The 26,535-nt window shown below is 45.8% G+C and overlaps 1 protein-coding gene and 1 long non-coding RNA gene across 2 annotated transcripts; both read right to left on the bottom strand.

Moving 5' to 3' along the window:
- Positions 1 to 13,911: 13,911 nt before the first annotated feature.
- On the bottom strand, positions 13,912 to 16,499 carry LOC124664058 (general transcription factor 3C polypeptide 6-like). Its single transcript, XM_047201664.1, has 5 exons — positions 16,479 to 16,499; positions 15,824 to 15,940; positions 15,183 to 15,233; positions 14,469 to 14,520; positions 13,912 to 14,220 (listed from the first exon to the last, which is right to left on the bottom strand). Exons 1-5 carry the CDS (start codon positions 16,497 to 16,499, stop codon positions 14,024 to 14,026), a joined length of 438 nt encoding a protein of 145 aa, XP_047057620.1. The 3' UTR covers positions 13,912 to 14,023.
- A 921-nt stretch (positions 16,500 to 17,420) lies between these two features.
- On the bottom strand, positions 17,421 to 19,158 carry LOC124659094. Its single transcript, XR_006989445.1, has 4 exons — positions 18,950 to 19,158; positions 18,689 to 18,806; positions 18,373 to 18,497; positions 17,421 to 17,633 (listed from the first exon to the last, which is right to left on the bottom strand). It is a non-coding gene; the product is annotated as an uncharacterized LOC124659094 (long non-coding RNA).
- Between the last annotated feature and the right edge of the window lie 7,377 nt (positions 19,159 to 26,535).

Raw genomic sequence — 26,535 nt, 5'->3', positions numbered from 1 at the left:
TCTAGCCCTTGCTTTATTTGCTGGCACCAATTGGTTTTGCATCCAAATGATGATACATCCACGTTTTCCTACCCTTCTGTGCACCTGTGATGCAAAGCATGCTTATGTATGAGCAAGTTATGATCTTGCTCAGGCTATTGTGTGGTATACCTCACTCCAGCTCCTAGGATGAGTTGTTGGTGTAGAGGATTTCTTCTGGTGATTTTGGTTTGCTTGCCCTGCTCCTCCTTATGAGTTTGTGATGCTTGATTTGGTTATGTGGTGATCTTGGATAGCTAGAACAGCAGTGTTGTTCTCCCTGTTCTAGTGTTTGTGATTTCTGGTGACTTACCAGTGAAGCTGCTGTCGATGAACAGCTAGTTCTGGCGGTGGAAAAGGTTTTATATGAACCCTTGCTGGCTCTCTTGGTCGACAGCTTGGCCTGGCACCAATTTGGTGACTCCTCGGGTTTGTGTGTGCTGTTGAGCATGCACAAGACCTGGTGAGCTGCTAGGATGTGTGTGTGAGCAAATGCTTGGTATCTGGCTTGTGTCTTGGCTGAGGATGGATCAGCTCGGCAGCCTTGGTCATATCATCTCCAATTCTATTTGATTTCTAACCTGCCAAGTGGCTATGCCACTTGGCATAACACTTGTTTTTATTTTCTTTGTGTTTGTGTGCAGGGAACAAAGTGATGATCCAATGATCATGAAGATTATCAAGTACAAGACTAAATGAAGTTTAGTTTGTAGTGTTAGGATAGGTTCTGGAATTGTAATTTCCTTTTCTTTTCTTTTTTCTATTTATGTCCAATTCTTGTAATATGTTGTAATATTCATTTGTTCCAATTCTGAATATTGTAATTGACAATGTATCTTGTGTGATTATTAATAAAGCTCCAGTTTTCCTTAATGAGCTTTACTTAGTTGTTGTATTATTTATAATCTTGATTAATGATAATTGTTTATTAAATTATCTCAAGTTTGGATAATGTGATATTCATTTGATGTTTGAATTTGAAATTCAAATTCAAATTTGGTTTGAATTCAATCATACAACTTAATTTAGAATTCAATCATGCAACTTAAGGTTGTGATGCAAACTCTCCCCTCTCTTCTCAAAACCCTAGTTTAGTTGAATAAGGAACAGGTTTGTCGCACTCTCGAAACCCTAACCCTGTAAGGTGTCGAGAGAGAAACTTGTCCCCCTTCGATGCAGTTTTTGTTTAAAAGCGCGAAATTTCCCCGAATTTGCAATGCAATGCACATCCCTTTCTAAAATCTACCCCTCGATCGTCTCTAAACCTGGGACATTACAGGATCCAAAGTCGATGTGATCGCTGTCGGCACACTTCCTCTACATCTACCTTCGGGATTAGTTTTAAGCCTAAATAATTGTTATTTTGTACCCGCGTTGAGCATGAACATTATATCTCGGATCTTGTTTAATGCAAGACGGTTATTCATTCAAGTCTGAGAATAATGGTTGTTCTATTTTTATGAATAATATCTTTTATGGTCGAGCACCGGAAAAGAATGGCTTATTTCTGTTAGATCTCGATAGTAGTGATACGCATATACATAACATTGATGCTAAGCGAATTAAATTGAATGATAATTCTACTTATATGTGGCAATCGTCGTCTTGGTCATATTGGCGTGAAACGCATGAAGAAACTCCATACTGATGGATTACTTGAATCACTTGACTTTGAGTCACTTGATAGATGCGAAGCATGTCTAATGGGAAAAATGACAAAGACTCCATTTTCTGGTATGATGGAGCGAGCTACTGACTTATTGGAAATCATACATACCGATGTGTGTGGACCAATGAGCGTAGCATCGCGCGGTGGTTATCGTTATGTTCTAACCTATGATCTGAGTAGATATGGGTATATCTATTTCATGAAACATAAATCCGAAACTTTCGAGAAGTTTAAGGAATTCCAAAGTGAAGTAGAAAATAAACGTAACAAGAAGATTAAATTTCTACGATCTGATCGTGGAGGTGAATATCTGAGTTATGAGTTTGGCATGCATTTAAAGAAATGCGGAATACTTTCACAATTGACACCGCCGGGAACACCTCAACGAAACGGTGTGTCCGAACGTCGTAATCGAACTCTCTTAGATATGGTTCGTTCTATGATGTCTCTTACTGATTTGCCGTTATCATTTTGGAGTTATGCATTAGAGACAGCCGCATTCACTTTAAATAGAGCACCATCAAAATCCGTAGAAACGACACCGTATGAATTATGGTTTAATAAGAAACCTAAGTCTGTCGTTCTCGAAAGTTTGGGGTTGCGAAGCCTATGTAAAGAAGTTACAACCGGACAAGCTAGAACCCAAAGCGGAGAAATGCGTCTTCATAGGATACCCTAAGGAAACTATAGGGTACACTTTCTATCACAAATCCGAAGGCAAAATCTTTGTTGCTAAGAACGGAACCTTTCTTGAGAAAGAATTTCTCACTAAAGAAGTGACTGGAAGAAAAGTAGAACTCGATGAGATTGATGAATCTATACTCGTTGATCAGAGTAGCGCAGTACCGGAAGTTGTACCTGTACCGCCTACACCAGCAACAGAGGAAGCTAATGATAATGATCATGAAACTTCGAACGAGGAAACTACTGAACCTCGCAGATCGACAAGGGAACGTACCACTCCTGATTGGTATGATCCTTGTCTAAATGTCATGATTGTGGATAACAATGATGAGGACCCTGCGACGTATGAAGAAGCGATGATGAGCCCAGATTCCAACAAATGGCAAGAAGCCATGAAATCCGAAATGGGATCCATGTATGATAACAAAGTATGGACTTTGGTAGACTTACCTGATAGCCGAAAGGCTGTCGAGAATAAATGGATCTTCAAGAGAAAAACAGATGTTGATGGTAATATTACTGTCTATAAAGCTCGACTTGTCGCAAAGGGTTTCCGACAAATTCAAGGAGTTGACTACGATGAGACTTTCTCACCTGTAGCAAAGCTAAAATCTGTGAGGATTTTGTTAGCAATAGCTGCATTTTTCGATTATGAGATCTGGCAGATGGATGTCAAAACGGCGTTCCTTAATGGAGACATTGAGGAAGAGTTGTATATGGTACAACCCAAAGGTTTTGTCGATCCTAAAAATGTCGACAAAGTATGCAAACTTCAGCGTTCAATCTATGGACTGAAGCAAGCATCAAGAAGTTGGAACCGACGCTTTGATAAGGTGATCAAAGACTTCGGGTTTATACGGTGTCATGGAGAGGCCTCGTATTTACAAGAAAGTGAGTGGGAGCTCTGTAGCATTCCTGATATTATATGTAGATGACATATTATTGATCGGGAATGATATAGAACTATTAAGCAATGTAAAAGGTTATTTGAATAATAGTTTTTCAATGAAAGACCTTGGTGAAGCATCGTATATATTAGACATCAAGATTTATAGAGATAGATCAAGACGCCTAATAGGGCTATCACAGAGTACATATCTGGACAAGATTCTAAAGAAGTTTAGAATGGACGAAAGTAAGAAAGGGTTCTTACCTATGTTACCAGGCAAGGTCTTGAGTAAGACTCAAGGACCGGCTACGGCAGAAGAAAGAGAAAGGATGAGTAATATCCCCTATGCCTCGGCGAGTAGGATCTATCATGTATGCCATGCTATGTACTAGACCGGATATAGCACATGCTGTTAGTTTGACTAGCAGATATCAAAGTGATCCAGGAATGGAACACTGGACAGCGGTCAAGAATATCCTGAAGTACTTGAAAAGAACTAAGGATATGTTTCTTTGTTATGGAGGTGATCAAGAGCTCGTTGTAAGTGGTTATACCGATGCAAGTTGGAACACTGATCCTGATGACTCTAAGTCACAGTCTGGGTACGTGTTTATATTGAATGGTGCTGCAGTAATCTGGGCAAGCTCGAAGCAGTGCACGGTGGCGAAGTCTTCAACAGAATCAGAGTACATAGCGGCTTCAGAGGCTTCATCAGAAGCGGTATGGATGAAGAGGTTCATTGTAGAGCTCGGTGTGGTTGCTAGTGCATTGGACCCATTAATCATTTACTGTGATAACATGGGTGCCATCGCCAATGCACAAGAGCCAAGGTCACACAAGAGGCTGAAGCATATCAAGCTGCGTTACCACTCGATTCGCGAGTACATCGAAGATGGAGAAGTAAAGATTTGCAAAGTACATACTGATCTGAATGTAGCAGATCCGTTGACTAAAGCTCTCCCTAGGGCAAAGCATGACCAACACCAGAATGCCATGGGTGTTAGGTATATTACAATGTAATCTAGATTATTGACTCTAGTGCAAGTGGGAGACTGAAGGAGATATGCCCTAGAGGCAATAATAAAGTGGTTATTATTTATATCTTTATGTTTATGATAAATGTTTATATATCATGCTATAATTGTATTAACCGAAACATTAGTACATGTGTGATATGTAGACAACAAAGAAGTCCCTAGTATGCCTCTTAACTAGCTTGTTGATTAATGGATGATTAGTTTCATAATCATGAACATTGGATGTTATTAATAACAAGGTTATATCATTGTATGAATGATGTAATGGACACACCCAATTAAGCGTAACATAAGATCTCGTCATTAAGTTATTTGCTATAAGCTTTCGATACATAGTTACCTAGTCCTTATGACCATGAGATCATGTAAATCACTTATACCGGAAAGGTACTTTGATTACACCAAACGCCACTGCGTAAATGGGTGGTTATAAAGGTGGGATTAAGTATCCGGAAAGTATGAGTTGAAGCATATGGATCAACGAGTGGGATTTGTCCATCCCGATGACGGATAGATATACTCTGGGCCCTCTCGGTGGAATGTCGTCTAATGTCTTGCAAGCATATGAATAAGTTCATAAGAGACCACATACCACGGTACGAGTAAAGAGTACTTGTCGGAGACGAGGTTGAACAAGGTATAGAGTGATACCGAAGATCAAACCTCGGACAAGTAAAATATCACGTGACAAAGGGAATTGGTATCGTATGTGAATGGTTCATTCGATCACTAAAGTCATCGTTGAATATGTGGGAGCCATTATGGATCTCCAGATCCCGCTATTGGTTATTGGTCGGAGTGAGTACTCAACCATTTCCACATAGTTCACGAACCGTAGGGTGACACACTTAAAGTTGGATGTTGAAATGGTAGAACTTGAATATGGAATGGAGTTCGAATATTAGTTCGGAGTCCCGGATGAGATCCCGGACATCACGAGGAGTTTCGGAAGAATAAGATTCATATATAGGATGTCATTTTATGTGAATTAAAATGATGCGGAAGGTTCTATGGAAGGTTCTAGAAGGTTCTAGAAAAGTCCGGAAAAACCACCAAGGAAGGTGGAGTCCCGGTGGGACTCCACCACAATGGCCGGCCAACCCCAGTGGGGGAGCAGTCCCAAGTGGACTCCCCCATAGGGGGCCGGCCACCCCCTCCATGGAAGGTGGAACTCCCACCTCAAGTGGGAGTCCTAGCTTGGGTAGGTTTCCCTATTCTATGGAAGGTTTTGGGTTCGGGTCTTATTCGAAGACTTGGAGTCCAACACTTGGGGTTCCACCTATATAATGAGGGGCCAAGGGAGGGGGCCGGCCACCCCAAGACTATAAGCTGGCCGCCCCCCTTGAAGTGGCCGGCCACCCCCTCCCAAACCCTAGCCGCCCCCCTCTCCTCCATATCTCCCGCGTATCTTTCGCGAAGCTCCGCCGGAGTTCTCCGCCACCACCGACACCACGCCGTCGTGCTGTCGGATTCAAGAGGAGCTACTACTTCCGCTGCCCGCTGGAACGGGAGGTGGACGTCGTCTTCATCAACAACCGAACGTGTGACCGAGTACGGAGGTGCTGCCCGTTCGTGGCGCCGGAGCGATCGTGATCAAGATCTTCTACGCGCTTTTGCAAGCGGCAAGTGAACATCTACCGCAGCAACAAGAGCCTCATCTTGTAGGCTTTGGAATCTCTTCAAGGGTGAGACTCGATACCCCCTCGTTGCTACCGTCTTCTAGATTGCATCTTGGCTTGGATTGCATGTTCGCGGTAGGAAAATTTTTGTTTTCTATGCAACGTTATCCTACAACGACAACCCCGTCCCCTGCACCCGCGACGCCCGAGGCGCCCCCGGCGCCCCCGTCGCCCGCGACGCCCGAGGCGCCATCGCCCGCAGCGTCCCCTTCGGCTGCGTCTTCGTCGTCTGCCTCGTCGCCCGCCTCGCCACCCGTCGCTGCGGCTCCTGAGCCCATGCTCACCCGCGCCCGTGCGGGCGTGCAGGCGGCCGTCTACACGCTACCCCGCCGACCAGTACGTCTGCGCGGCATCTCCGTCTACCGCGTCTGCCTTCTGGGCCAGCGGCAACAACATCTTGCCGCACGACGGCGGCGCACCTTCCACCAGCCGACCCGGCCCAGCACCTGGTCCGACCGCCCCCCCGGCCGGCCAACCCGGCCTGCCGCCCGGCGCGTCGCCCGGTTCTCCGCCCGGCCCGCCGCCCGGTAAGACCGGCCCTACCGCCCGGTCAGACCAGCTCAGCGACCGGCCCGGAGACCGCTCCTTCGTCGGTGCCCACTTCGGCTCGCGCTGCCTTGCGCGACCCGCACTGGCGCGCCGCCATGCAGGAGGAGTACGACGCGCTGCAGCGCAATAGGACCTAGGAGCTCGTTCCCCGGCCCCCTCGCGCCAACGTCATCACCGGCAAATGGGTCTTCAAGCACAAGCTCGGCTCCGACGGTACTCTCGAGCGCTACAAGGCGCGCTGGGTTGTGCGCGGTTTTCGGCAGCGCGCTGGCGTCGACTTCACGGATACGTTTGCCCCGGTTGTCAAACCGGGCACGATCCGCACGGTGTTGCACCTCGCCGCGTCTCACGCGTGGCCGGTGCATCAGATGGACGTCTCCAACGCTTTCCTTCATGGCCATCTGCAAGGGCAGGTGTACTGTAAGCAGCCCATCGGCTTCGTCGATACCGAGCACCCCGATTTACGTGTGCTTGCTCTCTCGGTCCCTGTATGGACTGAAGCGAGCGCCCGGCGCCCGGGTACCCGCCGCATCGCCGGCTTCCCCGCATCAGCTTGGCTTCCGCTCCACGCGCTCCGATGCGTCGCTGTTCGTCTACCGGACCGGCAATGACATGGCATAACTGCAGATGTACGTCAATGACATCATCCTGACGGCCTCCACCGCTGGTCCTCTTCGACAGCTCACCGACAGTCTTCGCGCTGAGTTCGCGTTGAAGGATCTTGGCCCGCTCCACTACTTCCTCGGCATCGAGGTTGTCCGGCGTGCGGACGGGTTCTTCCTCCATCAGTGGAAGTATGCCCACGAGCTTCTTGAGCGTGCAGGGATGCTTAACTGCAACCCTGCGCCTACCCCTGTCGACACGAAGGCCAAGCTCTCCGCCAGTGATGGGTCACTGGCGTCCGACGCGCCGTTCTACCGCTCCATCGTCGGTGCTCTTCAGTACTTGACACTGACGCGACCGGAGCTCCAGTACGCCGTGTAGCAGGTGTGCTTGCACATGCATGCTCCTCGAGATGCTCATTGGGCCGCGGTGAAGCGGATTCTCCGCTACGTATGTGGTACCATGGGCTACGGCTTGTCGTTGCATGCTTCGCCCTCGACGTCGACTGACCTTGTCGCCTACTCGGACGCGGACTGGGCGGGTTGCCCGGATACGCGCCGCTCCACCAGCGGCTACTGCGTCTACCTCGGCTCGTCGCTCGTCTCTTGGTCCTCCAAGAGGCAGCCCACCGTGTCTCGCTCCAGTGCTGAGGCCGAGTACCGCGTCGTGGCTAACGTTGTGGCTGAGTGTGCATGGCTTCGTCAGCTTTTGTCCGAGCTCTCTTGTCCTGTTGACAACGTGTCGGCTGTCTACCTCTCCGCCAACCTCGTTCATCATCGGCGCACCAAGCACATCGAGTTGGACATCCACTTTGTTCGTGAGCAAGTTTCCCTCGGTCGCGTTCGAGTTCTTCACGTACCGATGTCTCAGCAGTTTTCCGATATCATGACGAAGGGATTGCCATCCACGACTTTTCCTGAGTTTCGGTCCAGTCTATATGTCGGTGCCAACCCTTCAACTGCGGGGGGGGGGGTGAGTAACATATTGTATAGGTATAGGTCCATGTGTTTTCTCAGAGTTGTACCTGTAATTGTACATGTGTCCGCTTATATATACATGAGCAGCCGGCCCTATTGGTGCCGTGCAATCTCCAATAACCCTTCTACACTGGTGACTTCCTAAAAATTCTCAAGAATGGAAGCCCCTTTGGTGTCTATAGGACGATGGCCAAGCAATCAGTTGAGACCAAACGCTAAACTTGAAACTAATCTCTTGAATCGTTGCAATTTATTATTTAAAATGAACAGGGTTTAATTCATATGGCAGAGCTGAACAAACCGCGATCCACCACGGTGAGTTCACAAACTAACTATCGTGATCATCACTAAACCAGATCGAAGTTCGGATGGAAACATTTAATCTAGGCGAAGGTGGTGACGGCACCGACGCCACCGTGGGACCCTTCACGACGCCACTAGTTGAGAGCAAGTCGAAGTAGAACTGGCACTGGCTGATATCGCTTCCGTTCTGCTTGATGCACTGCACGAATCAATCAAGTGCGAGCCAGTATTTGTGCGAAAACTAGGGTTGAACTGTAGGTGGAGCAGGTACGGGGCTGTGTGTTATATAAAAAAGTATTATAAAGTCTAACATCCTTCCTTAATCTAAATCTCGGGAGAGGTTGAGATTACACTTAAACTTATCTAAATCCTTAACACCTAGGGTCTTCGTGTATCCATCAGAAATCTGATCTCTTGTAGAGATAAACTTAATATCTAGAAGCTTCTCAGCCACTCTCTGATAGAGTGAAAATCTATACCTCTATACCTAATAATAAAAGCAAAAGTGTTTCCGTGATTTGGTTTGGTTTGGTACGTCGCGAAATTGTGTCCGTTCGTACGTCAGTGGTCAAGAAATCGTGTCCGTCCGTTGGTAAGTGGTCAAGGGTGGCTCACGTCGTTTGGTTTCTTTCTCTATGGTCCGGTCCAGTCAAGGGCTAGCATCCCGCACGCGAGGCAACCGTGTCCAACTCGACCTATACAGGCTATACTTTGAATAAACACTTCTGAAACATGACGTGCAAAAACACTTAACCTTGCTCAAGCAGAGTTCCTGCCGGACCAAAACACGTACCCTTACCTGTATCATGTCTCTATATATGATCTTGATCGTCTCTGGTCAGCTTGTCGCGTTGCATCCATACTTCCAGAGGGTCGATTAATTAGGTCTCCAGGCAAGACAGCTCTCGGTCTGGTGACAATGGACACAACGGAGAAACAAACACGACGACGGTAGAGGCGACGATGGTGGCTCCCGTCGGCAGTCGCGCGCCCATGACTGCTCCTGGCTTGAGCTCCGCGTCAATGCGCCAGAAAGTGGGAGAGAACGTCTAGGCCATGGGTTCAGCGATCTTATCATACTAAGGCGGTACTGGTATGGTCATCGCCGGCCTGCTGCAGAACCTTCCACGCTGTTGCCGAATCGCTAGACCTTGGTCAGCATGAGCAGAGTTCAGAGAAGTCTGTCGCATCGATGACCAGATGGCGATCGGCGCAACCGTTCAGGACTAAACCTGCGTGGCCGGTGCGGCGACGCTGATAGGGTCAGTGCTGATGACGTCGAACGCGACCGCCCGCGCGCTGCCACCTCCGTCTTGGACGACAGTTGCTGCCTTGCTGGAACTTCTCGGCGAGATTGTGTGGCAAGCAGTTCGTGGAGGAGTCATGCAGCGACCGAGCGACGAGATGACAAAATCGTCGGGAGCCTACGGTAGCGAGACGAGACGCCATTGGTTCTTGGATGACCTGGTCCCGACGAGTGCAAAGACGGTGTTGCAGTAGGAGGAAGCTCCCCGCAGATGAGACACGCGGTTCGATAAACACTGCGTTTGTTGCGCCCATATCGAGAAGAAGGGAAAAAGGTGAGGGAACGCAACACAAGAGCTAGGGAGTTGAGGAGACAAATACAGATGGGATCGTGGGAGAGCCAGGCGAACGCCGTCTTTGGGGCTGTTGATATAGTGGACGTTGAAGTGAGGACTACTCGCTGCTGGCCCTTTCGGTGCTAACCTGCTGCTGTTGTTAGGCTTGTGCACCTGCGGTGAAATCATATGATGTTAATGGCTTGATATCAGTATATCACATGCAAGGGAGTTACACAGGCTTTGGGGCCATCTACCAAGCTGGTGGCAGCGTTCTGGTGGTCGCCGGGTTGCGCACGAGGAGGAGTCATGGTGCTCGTGTACTTCTTTGTCGTTGCTTACTTGTCGAGCTCAACTCGCGGACTCAATCCCTGCCCTACGGAACTTAAATGCATCTGAATTTCAGTCGAGCAGCTTAGACTGTTGTCCAACAATTAAGCTCATGAAAAGAAATATTAACGAGTTGGAGAGGACGTTGAAGCCACACGTTTCCCGTTTGCCATTAACAAGTTCATTCTTTCCTTCGTGGATTTGGGAAACGGCACTTGTCCGTTCTTGAATTCTTCTTCCGTTCTGTACTTCCGAAAATATTCAGACTTTGATTCGAAAGTTTGGTGTACAAACAGGTGAAGTATCAAGTACCCTGCACAACCATTCTCTCTCGGGGCCGTTTTCTGAAACTCAGATTATGCACAACATACCATATATGTTCGGGATGGGACAATGGGAATAAATAGATGACACTGTATATGTATAGGTGACAGTACCCAGGTAACTATAGACCGATTTCACTTTGAATTATTATATTAAGTGGATTACAATGGTATTGGCTGATTGTGGATGAGGGCCAATTCATTTACGCAACTGGATTCTTCCAACTTTGTTTAGAAAGTAATAGTTCTAAAGTGGACTTTAGTAAAGTTTTGGACAGTGTTATAGGATGGTTTAATCGCAATAATGAAAATAAGGGAGTTCAGTGACAAATAGTGTTGGGTGAAAGGTTTCCTCCCTAGCAACGCACAGGCATTTGTCCTATCTATACCTATTAATAAACTGAAAAGAGATTCCGTCGTCCGTCGGCGGTTTTGCAATTTAGCCCCTCGCAAAGTTTGCCTCGAGAGACACGGGCTAGAGATTCAACGAGATCAATGACCCTTGGAAAGAAAAGAGAAGTCGATGGCACTAGCAGATAGCTAGGCAGGCGGCCATGGATGCACTGGTTGAGGTTGCGCGGGTGTTCAAAGTATCCGGAGTCAAGAATCATACCTCCCCTCCACGTGCAGGTCGTCTTGTCATGTACTATTTGTGCATTCTGCGTAGGGATGAAAATGGAGCGAAAAGTTCATGACTTTTTGTGAAAAAATGGACTGAAAAGACAGAAACGAAAACAAAAAAAATTGGTGGAAATGGAAACAGAAACGGAACAACATTTTCCGCTAGAACAGAGACCTGCGTCTAGGTTTAGCGTGCATGTCCCAGTCTAATAAATCTCACAGTATAATGACCCAATCCGTAAAAAACCGCCCATTTAAGATTTTTGGTCAAAAAAAGTGCCAGAACAGGCTTCGTAAATTTGACCCAACCGTAAAAAAATTTGAGGGGTCTGTAAACGCGGCCCCCCAGCCGGTAGAAAAACGGTTTCGATGGCCGAATTAGGGCGATACTCATCCCCGTGAAGCGTTGGCGCGAAAGCCACTTTAGCCGCACGGTGACATTTCAGCTCGCGCCCGCCCGCCCTTCCTCCTCCGTTGCAGTCGCGCACCACCTCATATCCTGGCCAAGTCTTTGCTCTCCATTCTGATTTTAGCTGGTAGAAACCCGCCTGCTGCGCCCCCGTACTGTTCCCCCACTCGCGGGAGGCCGTCGGCTGCCCAATCGACCGGATCCTAGCCGCGGTCGTTGCCGCCATGGATTCCGGTCAGAGCTCAAGCGCGTCGGTGTGGTAGTCTCTCCACTGTGTCGCTCCATCACGAGAAGCCCGGTGCGCCGCCGTGAATCCTTGTGCCACACCGAATCAGCCCACCCCAAAACGTTTTGACCGTGCCCAAGCCACCCCCGCAAATCTGCCTCCACCGCGAAGGTATGCATATCTCCTCCCTTTCGACGCATTTGACCGCAGTCGCGGCCCTAGATGCCATTGATCCCATGCGAGTTGTTTTTGATGGAGGATTCATCGGACTCCGATGACTCCAATTTGGATGAGCTACTCGACGGCGACATGGAGCAGATGGTTGTGCTGCTTGCAGCGAAGGAGCTCGAGGATAGAAAGAACAAGAGGCAGCAAGTGGGCAACATTTATGAAGACCATCAGGAATCCGGACAACAAAGCTGAATCTGAATTTGCGAAGACACAAGAGGCACCCCGAAAAGATATCAAGAGAGCTTTTGATGTTTTGCAAGCTAGGTTTGCAATAGTTCGGGGTCCCTATCAGTTTTGGGATAAAGAAATCCTCAATGACATCATGACCACTTGTGTGATTCTTCACAATATGATCATCGACGATGAGAAGGGTTCAAACTTGGTTCTTTTTTGACAATGTCGGTACTCGGGTGAAGCCAACAAGAAACTTGGAAAATATACAAGCAGTTCTTGAGACATACCACAACATTGGGAACGCCGAGTCACGCAAGAGCTTCAACTTGATCTCGATCAACACCATTGGCTCAGGCATGGCAGTCGATAGTGTGGCACTTCTATTCGTTGATGTGTGATTTGAACCATTATTTGTGATCCAAATTTTTTTTGCTTAATTATTTGGATTTGAACTACTGTTGTGATTAATAAGGATTCTTGTTGTATTGCGTGAGGTTTACAACTATCAAATTTTATTTTATATTGCGATCATGTTTGCATTTTGGCAAAAATATGTCACACATATGGTGAAACAACGCAAAACCCTGCTATGTCGTTCAGTCTGCAGATTTAGGCAAGCGGCATAACCACGTATTCGGGAATATGCGGTTATGCCGTTTGCCTACGAGGGGTTTGGTTCGCGGTGGCATATTTTGGCCCGTAAATCGCAAATCATGCGGCCGTAAACGCCCTTCATACATTCTAGTAGGCTTTCATGGTTCGGCCTTCCCCTTTTTCCTCGTATTAGGGAACAAGTTTGTTGATTCACTTAAATGCTTGATATTTTTCATGATTCACTTAAATGCTTGATATTTTCATGATCCAATGGTTTTCTTGATTTTGGAGAACATCTGCATTGCTCCGTTCCCGCATCGTATTCAGTTTGTATATGTTTTCGACAATACCTAGTTCCCTTTTTGTTTCAAGTGTTTCTGTATTTGTTTTTGTTTCCGCAACATAATATGAAAACAAATATAGCACCACTCAGTTCCGTCCATATCCGAGCTCTATTTTAATCCCTAATTCTTCCATGACTTTAGCTTTGCTACTATTTTCAGGCCACACCGGGAGATGAACTATTTTGAAGGCATACTACAATTAAATTGTTCGGCAACTGCAAAAGAAGAATTTTCTTCGCTTCAAGATGCTTGTCAGCTCACTTCACCCAGCAAATTTGCTGGATCTATACACAAAACTATAGCAAGCCAACATGTTCAGACAAGGGCTATGGTCCTGGAACGAAATTTGTCAACCCCAGAATTTTGAACAGTGAGCCAACAGAACTAGTGTAGTCCAACAGAACTCATGGTTGTAACACACATGTCATAACATGTTACTAATAACTATACTAGCATCATATTCACTGCAAACAAAACTGTCCAGTGGAATCATTCTCGCCACATCTAAATTGTTGCAAAAGTATTTTATTACAGGCAAGGAAAAAAATAGCGCGCTATAACAAAATAGCGTGAGCCTAAAAATACGCTATTAGCAAGCTATAGCGTGCTATTAACGCGAATAGCGTGCTATAGCGCCGAAATAGCGTAGCGTTGGCTCTCCAGATATGCTATACAGGTTAGAATGCTCACCCAAAAAAATTGTACTTTGTATGCATTGATGCTTTTGAGTAGCATGCCGCTAGTTCTGAAGAAAGGTTAATCAGCTAGAATTTGGTTTTAAAATTATTTGTCCTTGTCCAGATATGCTCTGTAGTCCTGATGATCCTCACCGATGGACCGGAATTTGAGTATCTTTTGAACGCTCGAGAGATGTTTCACTGCCTTGGATCGTGCTGGTGCTTCCTTGCTATTGCTGGCTTGCTTTCCCTTATTTTCTTTGGGAGGGGCCATCCCGTCGTGAATGGATTTTGGTGGAGCATCTGGCAAAGGAAATGAACACATATAAAAAGAAATGAATCCCATTGTAAATTCACGTTAGGTGGCTGCAAGGAGTAACAAGCCTTACTGACAAGTTCGAATAAAACATATTTCTAGTTCAAACATAGCCTCAATGAAGGTTCATGAAAAACATCCGCAGGGTATCAAATCAATATATCAATATAGTAAACCAAACCAGTGTACGACAACTAACATGCTGAGAAAAAAAATGTTTCGTTGAAGCATTTACCACTTTCTGAAAATGCATAGCACGTGCCAACCGTTTCTTTGTACTCACCAATCTGTCAATAAATGAGACATCGGTTACCAGCTCAGTCACTAAGCAAGTCCACAGTTGATAGCTTAAACTACATATTCCAAAATGTAAGCAGCTGATGGTTATCACATAGAAGGACAACGGATTAAGCTTAATGGGTACATGTGACATCAGAAAATCAGCAAATGCAATGGATGCTAGTGCTAAAGCTGGCTGAAATAGTATATGTTATTCAAATGCTCCTCCGTTCGATGTTGTCCTCTTAGAAAATACTTTTGGAGTAGTACCCTTAGAAATTATAAAGTTATAAAAATGTTCTCAATATTCTCCACGCATTGATGTGATAAATGAACATATCTGCATGTTGTTCTCACCTTTGATCTGATAAATGGATATGTCCACATATTGTTCTAACATTAGACCATGTAAAGTTGAAACAGTGAAACATTAGCTGTATATTTTTATCTTTATGAACATCCCGAGCAGTGTATGCAGCTAGTGCACAAAAATATCTACATCAGTATCAACAAATCGACACTCCACAACTCTGAAATATGGTTAAGACCATATTGCATCAAACATCAAAAGTACAAAATCAATAAGAAAAACTTGAACAACCATAGAACAGTGCCCCTTAAGCTGGCAAGTAAGCATTTTTAAAAGCAACATAACATGTACAAGACATACCATCTTCAGGCCATCACCAACTATCAAGGTAGGAGTCAATGTATCCAAACCCTGAAAAACATGATTACAAACAACTTAGAGATGTACACATACATAGTGATAGAGCATGTGAGCCAATCACTGATCATCTAACACTGACTTCTTCCCATGCATAGATCGTGTGGCATCAAAAAGCCAATAAGTAGAATACGCGATGAACAATTACCATGTTTTACATGGTGAAACACAGATTTCTTAGTGAACCATAAAGGCCTATACACACACCGACCATGATTTTGTATTTGACAACTGTATCAATTAACCATATAACAACCAAAAGAACTGAAGGGAAGTTGGTCAAAATACCAGAATAAACATATCTTATATTCCTTTCATGTTCTACTAGTAGGCCATAGTGCATACTATTTGCAGGAGAACTCTTAAATAATTAACAAGTAGGCTAGTCTACTTCTTCATCTTCATGTAAAATAAGAAAAAACACTCTGGGGCCATTTAAACATCTCTGGAATAGTCAAATCTCAAGCAAGCTATTTCAATAATAAAGCGATAGCAAAAGTGCGTAAGGAAAATCCAGAGGTACATCATCTTGTCCTTATATCTACAACAGAGCCTCATATCCACACATAGGAGGGCCAACTTACAGAGAGTATATATGGAGAATTTGGTTGGACGTTGTAATAAAAGCAATCATCCAACTCTAGCAACACATACTCTTCTTCTTCATTATCGTCATCACCACCCTTGCGCCGCCTCTTCGCCTATAAAATCCCTCGCGACCTAAAAACCCGACATCAATCGACGAAACTCCAGAAAGACTCCAGGGGCGCCGCCGCCATCGCGAAACTCCGTTTCGGGGGACAGAAGTCTCTGTTCCGGCACGCCACCGGGACGGGGAATTGCCCCCGGAGTCATCTCCATCGACACCACCGCCATCTTCATCGCCGTTGCTGTCTCCCATGATGAGGAGGGAGTAGTTCTCCCCCGAGGCTAAGGGCTCTACCGGTGGCTATGTGGTTCATCTCTCGCTCCCATGGTGTGATCTTTATGTGATCATGACCTTTGTCGTAAATCAGATGTTACCGCCACCCTCATCGCCTTCTTCGCCTATGTCTCCACTCAGTTCGGTCGCCCCATCCACGCCTTACAAACTGACAACGGCAAGGAGTTCGACAACATCACCATTCGCTCATTTCTCGCCACCCACGATGTCGTCTACCGCCTCACGTGTCCATACACTTCCTCACAGAACGGCCATGCCGAACGGATGCTTCGTACCCTCAACGACTGCGTACGCACCCTTCTGTTCCACGCCTCCATGCCCCCACGATTCTGGCCGGATGCCCTTGCCACGGCGACTCTCCTCGTCAACATCCGCCCGTGTCGTGTGCGTTGGTCCTACACACCGCATCATCTCCTCTACGGTGCGCCGCCCGCCTATGATGACCTTCGCATCTTCGGTTGCCGGTGTTATCCTAACACTGCTGCCACCGCCGCGCATAAGCTTGCGTCACGCTCTCTCCCTTGTGTGTTTCTCGGCTACCCCGCCAAAACCAAGGGCTACCGCTGTTACGATCCGGTCTCCCATCGTGTCCTCACTTCCCGGCACGTATACTTTGACGAGTTGGTTTTTCCGTTTCAGCAGGGACTCACACTACAACACAATAAGCACGTAGAGACGTTAAATTAGAAGGCTTGGGACTCAATATTTCGTCTTTAGAGGATTATAGAGCCGCTTCTCTAAAACGTCTTTGAAGCGTCTCCTTATGCACCGTCTCAAACACACTAGAGACGTTGGCTAAAGCGTCTATACATCAATAAGGACGCTGCCATGGGACGCTCTAAAAGCATCTCTATGGACATGTAAAGTCGATTTACAAAGGCGTGCCAACAAATCTAGAGACGTTTACTTAGTACACATTTTGATGTATTTATACCAATTTGTACACATAATTTATATTCGGTCATGTATATCTCTCAATACGTATGTACATCATATACAATTCTATTGTGAAAAGGCGTCTCTCATTGGATACTCATCCGTACAATCATTTTTATTTATATTTTTCTGTAAAAAAAGTGGTATTTTCCATATCTCTTTCAGGCATCTAATTAGCGTATAATGCAAACAGTATACCAAGAACACAAAAAATAGAGTAATCGGCAGGTACTGTTATATTAATAGCAAATGGCATCCAGCAAAATAGTTATATTAATAGCAAATGGAGTTCACCATTTTACTAAAGTACATGGAGTACACATCAGAATCAAATATTGATATACAAAATGCAGTAAACCAGGAAAGATCGTGAACAAGTCATAATATATCGTATATATTGACCCAATAATGTCTTCCTATTAATAGTGAATCCATTTGTAGCTTTGTCAGGCAGAAAATAATGCTCCAGATCCTCCATCTGCATTCAGTTCATTCTTGTTTAGCCCTCAGTTAATCTGTAAATTAGGTCAAAGCAAAAGTGAGAAATTTCCTATAATAAACTAGAATTGCAATATGAAGTTCATGAGAAATTGCCAATAATAAGCAAGAAAATTAAATGACAAGTTTATTATTAAATACTAAAAAAGATCTGGGACTACTCCTATCATCCTATATGAGAAAACACACAGTTCTGGTTCTCATTACAAGAATATGAATTTGTCTAGTGTTAGAAACTACAAAGGTACAAAACTACTAGGTATATATATTATGACAACTGAATATTATGTCCACACACATTGAAAAACCTTTGACTACAAACTACAAGATCATATCAAACAATGGCATAGGAGCATATCATCCAAATATAATGAAGTTATAACATGCAGATTCAAACAATATGAAAAATTGTTCAAATTTTACATTAAAATTCCACATGCTATTCACACTGATAAAGAGATAAGAATTCATCATTCCGCAACAACAACAGTCACAAATTACACCAAAGAACAAATATACGTAAGATCATTATGTTTATTGCCTCTCAACTGGATACATCCAAGGATTTGACATCCTTGTTCCTTGGGGTGTAAATCTCAAATATCCACGTTCTATATGCAGTGTAAGAGTTTGCTGAGATTAGCACATAGAGGTGCACAAGGACAAAGAAACTTATCAATTTACTAATCATCAGTTACATTATATTTATCAAAACTTACCTAGCTCAGCAAAATTTACTTCTATGATAGAAAGTACCTGCTCCATGGAAGGAGAATAACCAAAGAACCATTTGTGTCCAAGCCTTTGACATAAGGTTCAGAACGTCAGGGGCCACTGCGATGAGCCAAATTGTCCATCACTGATTCATTAACATGAGTGCGCTATAGGAAGAACAAGTACTGCTAATTATTTATTAATGCACTAATGCAATAACAGTTTGATCATTTAAGTTGAAAAAACCAATGCTATTCCATAGACGCAGAATCTAAACATCCAGAATGCATTCACATCAGGCCATAGTCATCAGATTGTGCAAAATACAATTCATCCAAAGTACAAGCATCAGGTTTACCTTGAATCCTTGATGCGGACAAGGGGATCAGACTGTTAGTGGCACTGCACAGCAGCCCATGGCTACTCATCGAGGAAGGAGTGCTTCAGGGATGCACCATCTACTCAAGTTGAAAAACCTGCAAAGCCCGACAGAATCTCTTCAAGAGCTCAATCCACCACCGAATCATGAAACATTCAATACCCAAAGAATAACAAAGATATCTCATTGAAAGTAAAAGAGAATGGTGAAATTATTTGCAAATATTTTACTGACGTTCACCTTGAATCCCTTGTTATCCCTTGACTCGAGTGGCAACCACAGTTGTGTCCATCGCAGGTGCTTGAGAAGCATGATAAAGCTGTGTTAACGGAGATGACCGAGATGTTGTGAAAAGCCGACGGGAACAGATAGACTGGGGAAGAGCGGGAGGAGAAGCTGCGGTTGCGGCTGAGAACCGCAGGACCCGAAGGCGATCACAAATGCAGTGGATGCCGATGATCATGGCGACACCTCCGACGACGCCCCCGGCGCCCGCTGGCCCTCTTGCGGCTGCGCGCCGACGACTGACCGCGGCGGCCCCCTCTACGCCGGCCCCGCCTGGTCCCTCGGTGTCCCCGTCGCCCGCGGCGCCCACGGGGCCCCCGTCGCCCGCACCCGCGACGCCCGAGGCGCCCCCGGCGCCCCCGTCGCCCGCGACGCCCGAGGCGCCATCGCCCGCAGCGTCCCCTCCGGCCGCGTCTTCGTCGTCTGCCTCGTCGCCCGCCTCGCCACCCGTCGCTGCGGCTCCTGAGCCCATGCTCACCCGCGCCCGTGCGGGCGTGCGGCGGCCGTCTACACGCTACCCCGCCGACCAGTACGTCTGCGCGGCATCTCCGTCTACCGCGTCTGCCTTCTGGGCCAGCGGCAACAGCATCTTGCCGCACGACGGCGGCGCACCTTCCACCAGCCGACCCGGCCCAGCACCTGGTCCGACCGGCCCCCCGGCCGGCCAACCCGGCCTGCCGCCCGGCCCGCCGCCCGGTAAGACCGGCCACCCGGCCGGCAAGCCCGGCCTGCCACCTAGTCAGATCGGCCCACCGGCCGGCCGACCCGGCCTGCTGCCCGGCCTGCCGCCCGGTCAGATGCAAACGCAAACGGGACGTATATTTGGGCCGGGTTTGCCTTTGGGTGGTCGCTGCACGGTCGTTGCGTTGGACCACTGGGCTTGGGTACAAACACATATATCGTGGACGTCCATTTGCGTGGCCCAGCTGGAGATGCCCTTACACGCTGACGGGTGAGCACCGGTGCCTGGATGATATCGTGGACGAGAGGTCAGGTGACGTGGAGGTGGTGGAGGCTACCGAAGCCGTCCTATTGTACATCGTGGCGATGTCTACGCACGACGTCCCATCGATGAGTTCCTCTAGGGTACTGCCGAGTACGAAATGACACCAGCCCATGAAAAAACATGCAAGAGCCAATAAAATACGTCAGCATTAATTTAGAATAGAGATATAAATGTAGTGCCGATATCTACAAGATTTTAATGTAGCTCTATCTAGCATCATCAATGTTAAACACCGTGCCATAACGATGGAATACATATATAATTTATTTGAAAAACAGATGCTATGGGGTTTGTGTAAAACTACTAGCAAGATATGCTAATATTTGTTGGGAGAGATGCATATAAATATGTTATTATGGTTCTATATACAATCACCTGTATTACACACCGAGCCATTGATGATATAAATGCTATGGTGTTTATGTAGAAAGATATGTTCATATTAATTGGGAAACGTACATGTATAAATGCACTGCCAATATCTAGAGATTTTATTACGACTCTATGTATAATCAGCAATATTGTACACTGGGCCATAATAATGAGATACATAATTTCACTGCAAAATAAAAGCTCTGGTGTTTATGAAAAACTAGCAGGATATCCTAATATTAATTGGGAGATATACATATATAAATGCAGTACTGATATCTAAAGATTTTATTATGGCTCCATGTAATCACCAATATTGAACACCAGGCCATAATGAATTAATGAATAGATATATAATTTCATTGCAAAATAAAAGCTTTAGCCTTTATGCAAAACTCGCTTGATATCCTTATATTAATGTATCTAATATTGCAACGTGTCTATATATATATACGCAGAACAATACAACGAGCAAAACTCATCTATTTTCCCATGGAGCTCATCAAAACCAAACCAAAATTGCTCAATATGGCTTTTATTTCTTTCATGCTCATGGCTATCGTGTGTCCAACATTTCCGTCCTGCCAAGCACGTAGGCATCAATGTTTTCTATTTCACAAATCTGTTTTCTTCTTCTTTGAACTATATTACTAAATTGTTTTTTCTGTGATGTCTTGATTGTAGTTCCTCAAAAGTGGTGCAGAAATTTAGCGCACTGTGCTTCCAAGTCGTGCTTGCAAGACTGCATACAAAGAGGCTATAAATCACCTATAACAATATCATGTGAACCGATTAGTCGTCGTCATCATCTCCTTACGTGTTGTTGTAAACACTACCTCGCACCACCACCTTATATGCTAAAATAGCGAGAGCGGCGGAGATTCTCAGCATACGGAATTCAATAATTATGATGAACGATGTTCCGAGCATGTAATGTATCAGTATATTCATGCCATTAACTGAATAAAATTATATTTTCTATTTTCTGATAAACATACTATTAAAGGCATCAATGTCATCGGGTTAACATCGGAGATATAGACGGAGGAAGACTGGCCATGGAGGATGTGTTTTTACACCTATACACGTAGAATAGGGTGTATGCATATATCCATTTTTTATTTGGCGGGTCGAAAATATCCATGTGGAGTCTTAAAGCACTCTAGAACTGGTATGGCAAATCCATCAAAATGAGGGACGCCACCTCAATAGGTTTCCTTCCCTCAAGCCGAGGCGCGATCCAAAAAGGAGTCTTCCGCCCATTCCCAAGAGTTATTATTGTCCCAAGAGTTATTATTGTGGCAGCGTAGAAAATCTCCATATCCTCGTGGGTGCAAGGGTTCCCAGATCCCACCCAAATATTAGAGGGGCCTTTCCACTCTAACCATGGCCAGCGGAGGCTCAATGCCCTGGAAAATTTATCCAAGTTGAGAACCCCAGGTCCCACAAGCTTCTTCCGGCGGCAAACCGTTTTCCAATTTACTTTGCATTTAGTTCCCGTGGTCGTATCCTTAGCGGACCAAAGAAAAGCATGCTCAAGCTTCTTGATGAAATTGAGGGTGTCCGAGGGATGGTGAGAGGAGTGAGGTATTAGATGGCTTGGGACTAGGGAGGCAATTACTGATTTGACCAAAGCGGTGCGGCCTGCCACGGTGACATATTTCCCGTTCCAGGTAGGCATTTTTCCCGCACACTTGACCTCAAGATGCTGGAAATCGACCCTCTTAGAGCACATCCAGCCGTTGGAGGCTCCCTAGGGGAATTCCGAGCAAAATTAGTTCCGGATTGGATCAATTTTTGTCCTAGGGGGCAACAAACATCCAACCATGTGCACCCCACGCCGAGTTGCTCAGAACAGGTTCGACCTTTGACCATGCCAGCCACCACCTTGCCCGCGCCGGTCTCGCTCAGCCTCGACTTCTTGCGCCTCGCCTCCGCCGGCCAGGCTCGACCTTGCCCAGCCACGCCTCGCCCGTGTCCGCCTCGACCTACAGCGCCCCCGCGGGCTCTAGGGCGCCACGGTCTCGCCTCGCTCAGGACGTGGGTATGTGAAGGAGATATGCCCTAGAGGCAATAATAAAGTGGTTATTATTTATATCTTTATGTTTATGATAAATGTTTATATATCATGCTAGAATTGTATTAACCGAAACATTAGTACATGTGTGATATGTAGACAACAAGAAGTCCCTAGTATGCCTCTTAAACTAGCTTGTTGATTAATGGATGATTAGTTTCATAATCATGAACATTGGATGTTATTAATAACAAGGTTATATCATTATATGAATGATGTAATGGACACACCCAATTAAGCGTAGCATAAGATCTCGTCATTAAGTTATTTGCTATAAGCTTTCGATACATAGTTACCTAGTCCTTATGACCATGAGATCATGTAAATCACTTATACCGGAAAGGTACTTTGATTACACCAAACACCACTGCGTAAATGGGTGGCTATAAAGGTGGGATTAAGTATCCGGAAAGTATGAGTTGAGGCATATGGATCAATAGTGGGATTTGTCCATCCCGATGACTGGATAGATATACTCGGGCCCTCTCGGTGGAATGTCGTCTAATGTCTTGCAAGCATATGAATGAGTTCATAAGAGACCACATACCACGGTACGAGTAAAAGAGTACTTGTCGGAGACGAGGTTGAACAAGGTATAGAGTGATACCGAAGATCAAACCTCGGACAAGTAAAATATCGCGAGACAAAGGGAATTGGTAATGTATGTGAATGGTTCATTCGATCACTAAAGTCATCGTTGAATATGTGGGAGCCATTATGGATCTCCGGATCCCGCTATTGGTTATTGGTCGGAGTGAGTACTCAACCATGTCCGCATAGTTCTCGAACCGTAGGGTGACACACTTAAAGTTGGATGTTGAAATGGTAGTTCTTGAATATGGAATGAAGTTGGAATATTTGTTCGGAGTCCCGGATGTGATCCCGGACATCACGAGGAGTCCCGGAATGGTCCGGAGAATAAGATTCATATATAGGATGTCATTTTATGTGAATAAAATGTCGCGGAAGGTTCTATGGAAGGTTCTAGAAGGTTCTAGAAAAGTCCGGAAGAAACCACCAAGGAAGGTGGAGTCCACAAGGGACTCCACCCCCCATGGCCGGCCAACCCTAGTGGGGGAGGAGTCCCAAGTGGACTCCCCTTAGGGGCCGGCCACCCCCCACATGGGAGGTGGGAATCCCACCTTTGGGTGGGAGTCCTAGTTGGGCTAGGATTACCCCCTCCTATGGAAGGATTTGGTTCGGGTCTTATTCGAAGACTTGGACACCACCTCTTGGGGTTCCACCTATATAATGAGGGACAAGGGGGAGGGGGCCGGCCACCTAAAACACCACCAAGGTGGCCGCACCCCTATAGTGGCCGGCGCCCCCTCTCCCCAAACCCTAGCCGCCTCGCTCCTCCACTTCCCGCACGCTTAGCGAAGCTCCGCCGGACTTCTCCACCACCACCGACACCACGCCGTCGTGCTGTCGGATTCAAGAGGAGCTACTACTTCCGCTGCCCGCTGGAACGGGGAGGTGGACGTCGTCTTCATCAACAACCGAACGTGTGACCGAGTACGGAGGTGCTGCCCGTTCGTGGCGCCGGAACCGATCGTGATCAAGATCTTCTACGCGCTTTGCAAGCGGCAAGTGAACGTCTACCGCAGCAACAAGAGCCTCATCTTGTAGGCTTTGGAATCTCTTCAAGGGTGAGACTCGATACCCCCTCGTTGCTACCGTCTTCTAGATTGCATCTTGGCTTGGATTGCGTGTTCGCGGTAGGAAAATTTTTGTTTTCTATGCTACGTTATCCTACAAGTGGTATCGTAGCCGTGTCTATGCATAGATGGTTGCACGAGTAGAACACAATGGTTTGTGGGCGTTGATGCTCTTGTTATCTTTAGTTGAGTACTTTGCATCTTTATGGCATAGTGGGATGAAGCGGCTCGGAATAACTTTACATGACCGCGTTCATGAGACTTGTTCCTCGTTCGACATGCAACTTGTATTGCATAAGAGGCTTTGCGGGTGTCTGTCTCTCCTACTATAGTAAAGATTCAATTTACTCTTCTATTGACAACATTAGTATCAACGTTGTGGTTCATGTTCGTAGGTAGATTAGATCTATATCGAAAAACCCTAAACCACGTAAAATATGCAAACCAAATTAGAGAGCGTCTAACTTGTTTTTGCAGGGTTTGGTGATGTGATATGGCCATAATGTGATGATGAATATGTATGAGATGATCATTATTGTATTGTGGCAACCGGCAGGAGCCTTATGGTTGTCTTTAAATTTCATGTTGAGTAGTATTTCAAAGTAGTTGTAATAGTTGCTACATGGAGGACAATCATGAAGACGGCGCCATTGACCTTGGTGCTTCGCCGACGATGATGGAGATCATGCCCGAAGATGATGGAGATCATGTCCGTGCTTTGGAGATGAAGATCAAAGGCGCAAAGACAAAAGGGCCATATCATATCACATATGAACTGCATGTGATGTTAATCCTTTTATGCATCTTATTTTGCTTAGATCGCGACGGTAGCATTATAAGATGATCCCTCACTAAAATCTCAAGATAATAAAGTGTTCATCCTTAGTAGCACCGTTATCAAGTCTTGTCGTTTCGAAGCATCTCGTGATGATCGGGTGTGATAGATTCAATAAGTACATACAAACGGGTGCAAGACAGCTTTGCACATGCGGATACTAAGGTGGCCTTGACGAGCCTAGCATGTACGTACATGGTCTCGGAACACATGATACCGAAAGGTAGAGCATGAATCATATGGTTGATATGATGAACACTTTGAGTGTTCGCCAAAGAAATCACACCTTTTCTCGTGATGATCGGGTTTTGGTGCGGTGGATTTGGTTCGTGTGATCACTAAGACAATGCGAGGGATATTGTTTTGAGTGGGAGTTCATCTAGATTTTTAATTATGTAGAATTAAAATTTGAACTCAATTTGTCATAAACTTAGTCTAAACTATTGCAAATATATGTTGTAGAGATGGCGTCCCCAATCAATTTTAACCAGCTCCTAGAGAAAGAAAAGCTTAAGAACAACGGTAGCAACTTCACCGACCGGTTCCGTCATGTGAGGATCTTCCTCTCCGGCGGAAATCTGCAATATGTGCTTGATGCACCGCTAGGTGACCCTCCCGCAGAAACCGAAACCGATGAAGTAAAAGCTGTTTACGCGACTCGGAAAACTCGGTACTCTCAAGTTCAGTGTGCCATCTTATGCAGTCTCGGAATCCGATCTTCAAAAACGTTTTGAGCACCACGATCCTCATGAGTTGATGAAAGAGTTGAAGACTATTTTTGAGACTCATGCGGCCGTGGAATGCTATGAAGCATCGAAACAATTTTTCAGCTTGTATGATGGAAGAAGGCAGCTCCGTTAGTGAGCACATGCTCGCCATGACCGGGCATGCGAAGAAACTCGGTGACTTGGGAATAGTGATTCCTAACAGACCGGGGATTAATCGTGTCCTTCAATCACCGCCACCAAGTTACAAGAACTTTGTGATGAACTACAATATGCGTAACATGAACAAGGAGTTACCCGAACTCTTTGGCATGCTAAAAGCCGCTGAGATTGAGATCAAGAAAGAGCACCAAGTGTTGATGGTCAACAAGACCACCAGCTTCAAGAAACAGGGCAAGTCTAAGGGAAAATTCAAGAAGGGTGGCAAGAAAGCTGCCACGCCTCCCGTGAAACCTAAGAACGGCCCTAAGCCCGATGCCGAGTGCTATTATCGCAAGGAGAAGGGACACCGGAAGCGTAATTGCTCCAAGTATCCGGCTGATCCGAAGAGCGGCCTTGTCAAGAAGAAGAAAGAAGGTATATATGATATACATGTTATAGATGTTCATTTCACTCGGTTCTCGTTCTAGTACCTCGGGTATTTGATACCGGTTCGGTTGCTCATATTTGTAACTCGAAACAGGAACTAAAGAATAAACGACAACCGCTGAAGGATGAAGTGACGATGCGCGTTGGAAACGGATCCAAGGTCAATGTGATCGCAGTCGGCACACTTCCTCTACATCTACCTTCGGGATTAGTTTTAAGCCTAAATAATTGTTATTATGTACCTGCGTTGAGCATGAACATTATATCCGGATCTTGTTTA

The sequence above is a fragment of the Lolium rigidum genome, chromosome 6 (assembly GCF_022539505.1).
Source record: "Lolium rigidum isolate FL_2022 chromosome 6, APGP_CSIRO_Lrig_0.1, whole genome shotgun sequence".
In the NCBI taxonomy this organism is placed as follows: domain Eukaryota; kingdom Viridiplantae; phylum Streptophyta; class Magnoliopsida; order Poales; family Poaceae; genus Lolium; species Lolium rigidum.
Note: the sequence above shows the minus strand (reverse complement) of the source record. Positions and strands in the feature narration are given on the sequence as shown.